The sequence below is a fragment of the Anoplopoma fimbria genome, chromosome 2, assembly GCF_027596085.1.
Source record: "Anoplopoma fimbria isolate UVic2021 breed Golden Eagle Sablefish chromosome 2, Afim_UVic_2022, whole genome shotgun sequence".
Lineage (NCBI taxonomy): Eukaryota > Metazoa > Chordata > Actinopteri > Perciformes > Anoplopomatidae > Anoplopoma > Anoplopoma fimbria.
The window spans coordinates 17,437,798-17,449,698 of record NC_072450.1 but is presented as its reverse complement, the minus strand read 5'-3'; the positions used below and the strand labels follow the sequence as shown (position 1 = coordinate 17,449,698).

At 39.9% G+C, this 11,901-nt stretch overlaps 1 protein-coding gene across 1 annotated transcript in view; it reads left to right on the top strand.

The window, feature by feature from the left end:
- The first annotated feature begins 3,555 nt into the window (after nucleotides 1-3,555).
- Nucleotides 3,556-11,901, top strand: part of prtga (protogenin homolog a (Gallus gallus)) — a 29,294-nt gene continuing 20,948 nt past the window's right edge. Inside the window, exons 1-2 of the mRNA XM_054617165.1 lie at nucleotides 3,556-3,640; nucleotides 5,027-5,329. Of these exons, the coding sequence (XP_054473140.1) occupies nucleotides 3,574-3,640; nucleotides 5,027-5,329 (370 nt within the window). The 5' untranslated portion in view covers nucleotides 3,556-3,573. The remainder of the gene's footprint in view (nucleotides 3,641-5,026; nucleotides 5,330-11,901) is intronic.

The window sequence follows — 11,901 nt, the reverse complement described above, 5'->3', positions numbered from 1 at the left end:
GAATTGTTCCAGCTGGGGGAAGTAAAACACGTTGTATTCTTTGTGAATGGCATCACCAAACTTTAAACATTTATACTTATATCTGACAAACAGAATTAGGTTTGATTCACATCATATTAGCAGGAAAACATTGACTCTTCTCTTTCAATTCTGCTTTTTTATGTTCCAAATGTCGCCTCATGTTTTGGGATTTATTTTAAACTACATTTTAGTGCATAACAGAGCTGTGAGAACAGTCTGCTTTGACAGTTTATCTCAAACTAATTTAGCTGCAGTCAAATATGGATCTGTGATTTCTCCTGTGTGCTTGTTGACCTACAGTACGGGGCACTGATTCATAAATAGTGTTAGCTGTTAAGAAGAGCAGGATCTGTGAAGAGGACTCATCAACATCTCTGTGGTCTAAACCTTTTATGTGACTCAGCTCCTATATTCTCCACAACCCCCCTGACGTGGCACTAAAAGCCCCCCTCCCATCCACAGGGTCAGTGGAAAGGTCGCACACCATTCAGGCCGGCCTTTTGGACACCTCAGGGGTCAGCGGGGATGGGCATGTGGGGCCAGCAGGAAGACACAGACCTCAGCCAATGACAGCGGGTCCTGGGAAAGCTGGCTCCCCTTTACCCACAGCCTTACCAGCATTCATAACCTGATAATTACTTTTACTCCATTGATCCGGTCGCAGAGCTTGACCCGAGTTCACATCAGGCTGAACATCTCTCCACCCACAAACTTGGCCATATTGGCAGGTGCCAAAACTGAATTCTTGATTAATTAAACACCCTGGGGAAAGCCACAGTGACCATGAATGAGGCCATGCTCTCACTTTCTCACGTTATGTAAGAGAAGTGCCTGCCATCTGCAATAAGGCTGTGTATCATCATTTGGTTAAATAATATAGTTATACACTTTGCATATAACTGTATTCACAGTAGACTTTACAAGGAAACATTACTAGTATTGTGGCACAATATATCATTTTAACAACATGTGTTTAAAGAGGTTATATTGTTTTGATTAATTGGAATATTTACATAATTTTTTACCAGAAACTATTACATTTATATTTATATTAACCTCTTTTTTCACATTGCTACATGACAACTATGGAAGAAAATTGTTTTGGAAGGACACTTGGAACCGATTTCTTTTTAAAATAGGTTATTAGTTATCTGACTTAAATTACACCTAAGTTATCAGATCAAAACAAATTTCTGTTCCAATTTCAAATTCAGGAAAATGTGAAGAAACCTTGATGATGACAATAATCTTTTATTAGTGACTTTTTAATACATTTGTTTAGGGGAAACCAACACAAATGGCTAAAACGTAGTTAATTGAGGCATTTTGAATCTTTAAACAAATGGTCCTCCATATTTTAAAATGTATTTAACAAGTGAATAAATGGTATTTTAAAAATACAATAAACATATATGGTAAAGCCTGTGACACAGTAAGTTTATCACAAGTATTTCTGCAACATTTTGTATTGAAGTGTTCAGCTTTTCATGAGTGTGTTTTGTTTTCTGATTAACTGGACATCACAGCTGGGCTGCCCGCTGCTGAAAAAGGTTCACAGAGGGAGGGTGGTAGGACCGTGGGAGGGAGGGGGTTTGATCTCTCTCCACAATAAGTGATGGACATTGGATCAATATCGACATTGACACAGCAGCTGTCTTGCTCCTATCAATGCTTCCTCTTAAGTGCAGGACCCAGTTTTAAAGGACAAATTCATTTCCATTAACATGGTTTTTTTCAGTCTGTAGAGAACATTTGGTGGGCAGTTGGTCTCTGAAACTGAGGGATCTGCCCTTATCAATACAGCTTCACATGTATTGATAAGGAAGAGTGGGTTGGTTGAGCAAGTGAGACAACAATATCTGTGTACGAGTGTTGAACTCCCATTGTTAGGAAAATGTACAAAGCATTCATCATTTTGGTGTCAGAACCATCTTATACAAAAAACAGTGTATCTGTTTTTAAAGTTATTGATACAAAGCATGCCGTGTTATTGAGTTATTCCTTGTGAATGAAAGGATGCTCCAATCAATGCAATGCATTCTAGTAAAATACACAATCAAAAATGTACTTCTTCATAGGATTACTGATTTAGTATGTGCTTAAAAACTTTAAGGTGCACAAGAATACTATATTGCTACATCATTGAAAGTACTTGTATTGGGCTTTCCACCCCTGTAAAGTACACATTGCTCTTTATTCATCAGATGGCACCTGAGTCAGAGACATCAGGACATGCAGCAGCTCTTCTCCAGTTGGCTAAACTACTATTACTCATTTATTGGATGGGTGAACCTCAGCATGATGTGACTGATAGGTTGTCGTTCTTGTCATACCATTGCAGTAAAAAGTGTTTGTTGCCAATGTATGACATCTACTGAAAGCATTTGAGATACCACGAATGCAAACAAACATATTTACATTTCAGAAAAGTGTCTTTTTTTCTCAGTGTACCCCACCTGCATATAATTAACATCTACAGATATACACAAGAACACTACATAATTACCACCATTTATTGCCATTTTTGTGAGACATCCTCATGGCTGGCTTAGGACCTACAGGTAAAGAGGGCAGCTGCGTAGGAGCTCCAGACCATGAGGTTCCCTGAAGGCCCTATGATTCAAATGGTTTGTTATTTGGTTTACAAGACATTTGTTTGGTAAAGTTCAAATTAAAATATATTATCAACTGAAATGATAAGGGCCTCCAGGTGGATGCTTTGTGTTTAGCTGTCTTGTCTACCTGTCTTATAAAGGGGCCTTGTGTGAAAATGTACATGGTGCGTACTCCAACATTAATTAGGTGTAAATTAAGTTAATAAGTGGGGGCTCATATCTATGCTAACACTTTACCCCACGAGTATCAGAGGGATGTATTGTACCTTTTACTCCATTACATTTATATAACAGCTGTAGTTACTAACAATAGTTTATTTGCAGATAGACATACAGTACCAGTCAAAAGTTTGGACACACCTTCTCATTCAATGGTTTTTCTTTATTTTTTATTTTTTTCTACATTGTAGATTAATATTGAAGACATCCAAACTATGAAGGAACACATATGGAATTATGTGGTAAACAAACAAATGCTCAACAAACCAGAATATGTTTTATATTTTACATTCTTCAAAGTAGTTGAATGAGAAGGCGTGTCCAAACTTTTGACTGGGATGTAGGTGTTTTATATTTCTTATGATATATACTTTAAGAATGTGACACATTATGCAATCATGAAGTGGACAGTGCTGGAATACCTCCAGCATTAACACAGCCTACTATGTATTTATTAACACAGTGACCACAGCACAGTTGGACCAGGGGAAGCACAGAGGTGAACGCATTGTGTTTAACTAACGCTAGGTGGCGCTGGACTAAAAGCTTCATTCAGACCCACTGACGTGATTAATTGACTAATGTCCATCCCCAGAGGAGGGAAACTAAACTCCTGCAGCTCTCAGCACCGCCGGTCCTCCCCAGTACTAACGCAGCTCCCCTGGAGGACACAGCCATGAGAGAGTAGCTAGAATGCACAGACAATTCATGTAGATAAATGGAGCCTGTCAAAAGGAAACTATATCAGCGTTTGCTGTGCTTTGTCGTTTTTCTTCCAATCTCAGGTAAGCAACGTTTTCAGTTATATGTTAAAACTCTTAACAACCAGGAGCATCCCTGTGACTGTCCGTGACGCTCCACGTCTGACTGTGGACGCTCATCAGCGGACCTTTAACGTCACTCCAACGGTTACCCAACGTGCGTTACTGTCGCTACGTTTAAAGCGCCTCTGTGACTTAACGGCTGGACGTTGACGGTTGGTTCGACTGCACGCTGCTCCAGAGTCGATGAGAATCAACCGGAGCCTGTCCGGTCACCTCGGGACACCAATACACCACAATGTCGTCACGATAACTTGATTAACCGGTTTCGGCATTTACATTTCGTAATAAATTAACGTTAACAATGTGGTTACTTATTTACACAATTGTCATAAAAAAAACCATCAGTTAACTTTCAAGCCGTTTGTTTTTCGAACGCCAGCTTCGTTTAAATCTGATATAAATAGTTAACGTTACCTTAAATAGTTAACGGCTGAATGTTTCTCATCAGTGGCTTCACTCAGTTTACCGGCTCTAACTGCTACTGATAAGAGTATAGTTATGTTGTGGATATATTTAAATAAATAAAAAAAGGCATATTTAAGCACATCGAATTGATGCTTTGAGAGTAAACTGACAGTATTTATACTGTTAAGTATTAAGAAGTATTTAGTTACAGTTTGACTCTGTGATCTTCTTACCATGGTCATCCAATTACAGAGCTGAAATGAGAGATAAGCAGTGTGTTAATCCAACAAAGAACAATTTGCTGATACAGAATCAAAACATATCATATAAAACATAGAGCTGGAGTTGGAGATATTGCTCAGGAAAGACTACATACTGTGACCATGCTTCATGGATGGTCCTTTCCTCTGCTTGTTGCAGGTTGTCATGTTATTGCTTTGAATCAGAAGTACCTGCAGTGTATTCTGTTTGTATTGAATTAGGAGGAATGACATTGTTCCTTGATTTGTTCCACAAAGGTCCCATTAATGAAACATTACATAAAGCTCATTCTGAGAGTTCAGCATTAGGTTTCTGTGATAACTAAAGGGACTAATAGGATCGACAGTTTCACCTTCAGCTGGTGACTTTATGAGCCGTAAGTAATGGGATTGAAGTGGTAATGAAAGCTACAATGTGATTACAGCACAGGACAGTAGATCTACCGACCCTCTCAAATGTAAAATGTCACCTTACAAGGGTGTTATGATTAGTGTCACACTTGGATCCATCTGAGACGATAACCACTGATCCATAGGATCCTGAACCACAGCCTCCAATAAATGTAATGAAAACTAACCTTTTAAATCACTTTAAACCAGTAGTTGTACTAGACTCATTTCAGTGCTGACCCCATGCTGATGACCACCTCCACTCACATGCTTTCCTTCTCTCTTTCTACAGGTGTTTTATGCTTTAGTGAGTTATTTTTCATCAAGGAGCCCCATGATGTCACTGCCATGCGGAGAGAAGCCGTTATTTTGGACTGTCAGGCACATGGAGAGTCACCCATTGACGTCAGATGGCTCAAGAATGGAGTAAAAGTGGTGGAGAACGAAAGGGTGTACCATCTCTCCAATGGCTCCCTTTATATTTCAGAGGTGGAGAGCAGAAGAGGAGACAAATCAGATGAAGGGCTCTATCAGTGCCTTGCTCAGAACAAGTATGGCGCAATCCTGAGCCAGAAAGCCCGTCTTACAATCGCAAGTGAGTATTGTGCTGAAGTCAGATTGGAATTGTTGAGGACATGAGATGAGATGTAGGTGATGGAAAACTATAATCATGTTCAGACAGAGTCTAAAGTCTTGTATTCTGGCTCTTTGCTACCATTTATTTGCCGCAATCATTCGGTGAGATTCAAATCTCCCTGAATAAATTCTTCATGGAAGTTTACAAATTGCTTTATTTTGCTGTTCAGTGTTGCATTTGAGGCCAGCTTTGGTGGAAGCAGTGAGGGAACGGAGAGAAAGGCTTCAAAGTTAGAGCCCGAAAAAGAATCTGTTTGGAAGAGGAATATGCCCATTGGTGTGTTAATGAAGGGGCAGCAGATTTGAAAGGTCAGGAGCTGTCCAGGAGATCTGCTCTCCAATGCTAAAGAGCAGATGACCCCTATTCACTGGCTGGGGCTTTCATGTTATTGCACCCTGATCGCTTGAAGAATTGTCCTTTTGGAATGCTTTCTCCTCCGGTGCTGTGCAAGTTGGCTTCGTATTTTAAGGGGGGGGAAGCTTCAGGCAGAGTTGGTCTTTTGGGACATTACATCCCCTCCTCCCACACCAAGGGCCATGCATCTTGCTGTGCCACTTTTGCAGAATGTATTTCAACCCTTTTACTCTGCCTGCGATGCGTTCACTTGTACAAAAAACATGCATATTTAACATTGCTGAAATAAGATTTTATGCAAAATGGCTGTTTTGCATGTTTTGTCTTGGGGTAGTATTGTATTCCTTGTTTCCATGTTATTCCATAGTGGAAGATTGTTTAACTTTAAAGTTAATTCAACCTCAATGTGATCCAATTTGCTTTAAAATTACTTCTGATAGTTTTCTTTTAACAGAAAAAAAAGTCTGCTGTCATGCTAAAAAAATGTTTTCCTCTAAGATCAGCATCGACACTTTTGGAATAGTTAGGTTACATAGATGATTCTGAAGTTGTACTTAACTTCATGAATCTTAACGCAGATATTTTCTGGTACTTACAAAGTATATTTAGTTCATTAATTATTTGAGTGGTATACATGCTTTATAGTTTGAAGTTAAGAGGTGATAAAGGCTGCCAGTAAGCTTTACTAGTTAGTTTTAAATACCCCTTAGACCTGCTTGAGGGTCTATCTGGAAGCTCATAAAATTTGCACATACCTGAGAAATGCTCAGTTGAAGGACACAGAGGTATCAGCGGGGGTTGCAGCGAGAGGTGTGCCCACACACATACGCACACACACACAAATGTGAATTGCTGTTTCCCAGTACCGCTGCCTTACCCCGAGTGTCTAAATGACCAAACTTTATTGCAGGTCTTACCAGGTCAGCAGGGGCTGGAGGCCTTGCACACAATTGTTTTCTGCCTCACTTCTCTGGTGAAAGGGTGAAAAGCTTTTCACTCTGCCTTTTTTTGTCCACATTGTCCCCCCATGCTCGCAAAAGAAAAGGGTTTCTTTGCTGGCAATTGTTTGTCCTGATATCAGTGGACAGACAGCTGGATCTGTTCACCCCTGAAAGGCTAATTACATTAATTGTGAAAGTTAAACATCAGAGATTGATTCTAAGTTTACATTTTGATGTAAAAGTCAGGGTGGCAGTCCTCCTTAAACAGCATGGCTCTGTTCTATGACCGGCCTGTTGTCATGACCTGTTCGGTGTGCTAAGAGATTTTGTCATTGCGTGATCATTTGAATTTGGTCTATGTTAACTAAACATGAATTTGAAGTGTCACTGTGTCCCGAGGTCTTTTCACATGTTAATTCCTCATATGAAAGAGGCATAGTGTAACAAGTGGGGAGCCTCAGTACATCCTTTCCAGAGCCAATTAGATATCCATCTTAATCAGACTCATGCTACCAATTGCTTTCCAATAGCTTAGACCTTTAGAAGATGTTTTATGTCTGCAGGAATAGTACCCTTGGTGAGTTTTTCAATCCCATGCTCATGTACTGAAACTTTGGACCTGCTAGTTGTTCTTTTGAGGAATCTGATGCTGATGGAGGGTAACCTTAAACATTGGTTTGCTAAAGCACAAAGGTGAGAAGGGATTTGGCCGCGATGAAAAGGAATGTGACACATGATCCTCACCATGTGACTTTTGTCGATAGACTTCAGATTGATGGGGATTTCAGTAGAGAGATTGTCTCCTGAGTTAGCTTCCCTTTTGTCCTCTTGTTCCATGTGATCACAGGCGCATAAGGAATAAAAACTGAGAAATATATCAGATTTTCTCATCCCATCTGTATGGCTCAATTTTGGCCTCTATGTTGGAGTAGAGTAGGCACTGTCAGATGGTAAAATTTGCCCAGAGATGTCGAGTTTAACATTTGCATTGCAGTCTGGATGGTTTCAGACATGATGGTAGTTTAAGAAAATCAATGACCGGTCTGTAATGATAATGCTCTGCTGTACCCTGGCAGTATTGATGCGTCACAGTGTGGGGACAAATCACCAGCTCCAGGAACAGCTGAAATGTAGGGCGTCTGCTCAATCATGTAGAAAGTAGAGGGCCTGTGTTGTAGGATACATTTATTAACAGCTCAGCTGTGTTACATAACATTATGTTGTCACATTCACACTGATGGAGTGCATTTATTTATGATTACTATACTGATTTTAACTTGAAATGAAACAAAAATAGTGACTCATTAAGGTGTATGCTGTTGTTGCTTGATGAATGAAAAGTAATTTAGCAAAGTGCTTGTTTTGTGGTGACCTCTTAATTTGCAACTGTCGCCCAAAGCAATCTGTTTAAGGGATGTACCGATCCAACTTTTTATCTCCCGCAGCATAAGTGCCAGTGCATTGTAATGGCATCCTAGATTACAGTTTTAGTGTGCTTGTTTCTAGCTGGTAAGGTCACTATCACAGATACAGATAGAAGATATCTTATACTGCATATAATTATTTTTTTATTTGTGTTTAAAGCTGATATCAGAATGAGCTTCAAGGGAGTTATTTTAAGGAGCTGCTGCTGTTCATGTACAAAGTTTATTTTAACTTAATGGTGTGTCCAGAGGCAGTCAGGCCAGGACCACAGCATTATTTTAAGTTGCTAAGGAATGGTTCTGACCAGCACTGGCTCGGCACAATTAGAAAGCCCAATAAGACGAAAGCAAACCTTGCACAGTGTGAGCTGTGGGGCGAATGAATGAAATGGCCTGATGTGAGAAAACTCAAAGCCTGGCCTCTTTTTTTTCTCCTCTGCTGGACACGAAAGGTTACCATGGTTCCCTTGAACGGCAGGCCCAGAGGTCAAAGGTTTCTTTAAGTTGTTCAATAGATGGAGGGCAGTGAGACAGCACACAGGACTTAAATCTTTCCTACAACTATTCAGGATGCTCATCTAGTTTTATCAGTTGCTCCTATATTCATCAGTGGGTCTACTCTCTTTATTATCTGACGTATTATATAACACAACTTTTAATTTGTTATCTTCCATCAACTTATTTTTTCTAATACGCCATTACAAAGTCTAAAGCTGTTTTTAAAAATAGAATCTAGCTATTTACAGAACTCCTTGTTTAGCTCTATGTTATTATATGCAGATTAAAGACAATGAAGCCACTGTCTGTGGTGAGTGGAGGTTGCTGTTGAATGATTGGAAAACTTTGTAGCAGAGATAAGGGGTTGGAGGAGGGGATGAATTCTCCTTCCAACACCGCTCCCCCACCGCACGCACGGTGCTTTCAGAGGTCACGCTGCTCATGGGAATAGTTCTTTGTTTAGCCAGGCCAGTGGTCACTTGACTGTCCTGCAGCCTGTGTGTAGCAGCAGCACATCTGCCAGCCACCTAGTGATCGATTTGTGGGCTTTTACAGCTTTGAATTATTTCCCTTCTTGCTTATCAGCGCTCTTTTTTGCCAAGAGCCTTTTATTAATGTGCAGTGGGGTCACTGAACGTTGAAAAGGGCTCATCACTCAATTAAAAAGTGGCTTTTTTCAGTGGGAGTTGTGGAATGAGTTAATGGACTTTAAAACTTATTTTGGTGTTACCATGTGGTGCATTTAAGTTCAAGGGAATGTGGTGCAAAATAAGAGTACATGTAAAACTTTTATTTATGGTTTCAGTGATTCATGGGCCCCCTGATGCTGAAAGCCATCCATTTAGCATGCAGCTTGCAGGATCAGGAGAAGATGATCAATTTTACTGTCTCCCCTAAAAGATTGGACCCTGGGGGTTGAGGATGGTTGGGGGCCATCATGGCTATCCACATAGTTGAACTAGCTTAACATTACATAACTGAACATAAACCGCTTCTGTCATCGACAATGCTAAAACCAGATTTAAGTTAACATACTGTCACTTACTGTCTATGACAACATTTACGGAAAAGTATTTTGTTTATTCCAGAATAATTTCAGCGTTTTGATTTAGCAAAACAGCACTTTTCATAGATAGATAGATAGATAGATAGATAGATAGATAGATAGATAGATAGATAGATAGATAGATAGATAGATAGATAGATAGATAGATAGATAGATAGATAGATAGAGAAAATGATAGATAAACAGATAAATAAACTTTATTGTCCCCAAGAGGAATTTTTTCTTGGGCAGAGTGCTTCACCCTGTTGCTTTAAATAAACATAAAAAAAAACATAAAAGCCATCTTAACACATACAGTAACAGATATTTCACATTGACAATGCAGCAGATTAAAGTGATATTTAAAGTGCTATCTTTTTGATACTGTGTTTCCTTTCCTGAATAAGACAACAGTGCATATTTTTTTAGATGATATGTGTAAAATGTGCTCTCTGTGTTTGTCACTCTGACTACTTTGTCAGTGTTCAAGCTCACTTGCAGGTAGACTATTCTGTTCTGTGCTGTGCTGTGCCGTGACTGAGAAACTGACCACAGTAACCAGAGGAGAGAGGGCTGAACTAATTCCTGGTATTTGTAAGGGAACCTTTGTTTGGGCATGACCTGTCCACTGACCTTCAGTTTGTTGAGCTTCTGGCATCAGCAGGCCCATCTGTTGCGAGCTGAAGTGAAGCAAATATATCATTCTTCGGGGGAATGCACTGTAATAAATGAGGCATGTTGACGGACTCATATTTGTATATCTTTAGCTCTGAATTATGAACTGTGGACATTGCTGTCACTTCACATCAAGCAAGCAGTTGGTTTAACACTGTGGTTCAACATTTAACAGCTGTACCTCATGTGTTGTTTTATTTGTTGTAGTAACATTTAACATGTCATCAATACAGAAGAAAAGGATATGATTACAAAACAGCTTTTAAAGACTCCACAGCTGGAAAACGAACTGGGAGATTTCTAGGAGGTTTGCTGTGAGCAGTAGTGCTGGTTTAGGGTGTTCATGTAGGGCTCTGAGTTGGGTGTTAACCATGATTTGTGGAGGTCAAAGGTGAGAGGTGAGATTGCTGGGAAGTCAAAAATGTTTCTTCATGCTTTTGGGGAATAGGCTTAGGAATGTGTTCTTCTTTATTCTATTCCTCGTCTTCTTCTAGTTGACTAAAGTGTTATGGCAAACAAAACCCATTTTATATTTATATATATTGGTGGATTAAACAAGTAGAAGATGGCTCAAGGCAGATAGTTAAAGTAAATAACAAACAGCTTGACATGTTTGCTTTGATCATTTCATCTACACATTAGATGCCCCTTGGCAAACATTATCGCTCTAAGCAGAAGGTCAGCCTCCTATTTTCAGCTAGGAGTGCTCTGGCCAATGCTCCACAAACCCTAACACTTATAGATTTTCCTCCTTGTCTTAGTAGTTTATCAATAATCAATGATCATCCCCCTGTTTGTCAATCCAGCATTATTTGACTGAAAGGCAAAGTAGTGAGGCAGAGGATCAGTGCAGCTCGTCTCTCATGCCCTGCAGTCATATCACTTCAGCACATAAATGGCATTTTTGTAAGAGCCTGCGTTAACACTCGGGGGTGGGAGATGTGGGAGACGGTGTGCATGTGGGGGGGGGGTTGGATGCCCCTCCCTGCTTCTGTCTTCACATCAAACAACCACAGCGGAGCTAAGAGGGGTAACAGCTCAAGACTAATTTGATTAAATGTGTCTATGGTGAAAGGATGTGATTGTGACGACAGTTGGCCTCTTGTCCGACAAGAATGATATCCCACATGACGTGGGAATATGGGGTTGTAAACAACATCCATTCATTTAATAAAAAGGGTCCTTTAGATTCATACTTCTCTCAAGTCTCTTTGATTGAGTCCTGTCACGACACTATGACAGTGGAAAAAATAGGCCAAGCAGCCATCATGAAATACATCTCCAAAACTAACTAATCATTACATTTATTTAAAATAATCTAGTTATCAGAAATACAAAACATTATTATTCAAAATCTTATCTGAGAAACCAAAACTATCACCCTTCTTTTGGCCATGAGACGCGCTTTCCTCCACAGATGTCAGCTAGACTTGGAGGCAAAGCGCTGTCAGTTGTGTAAAAGTCATAATTCATTGAATGTTTTTTTTTGGCAGTTAGAGCTCTCCTGCTGTTTAGCACCACAACACCTGGCAACACTGCTTGCACATCGCCATCCATCATGGCCCTCATAGTCACTACAGTGTGTTTATGGCA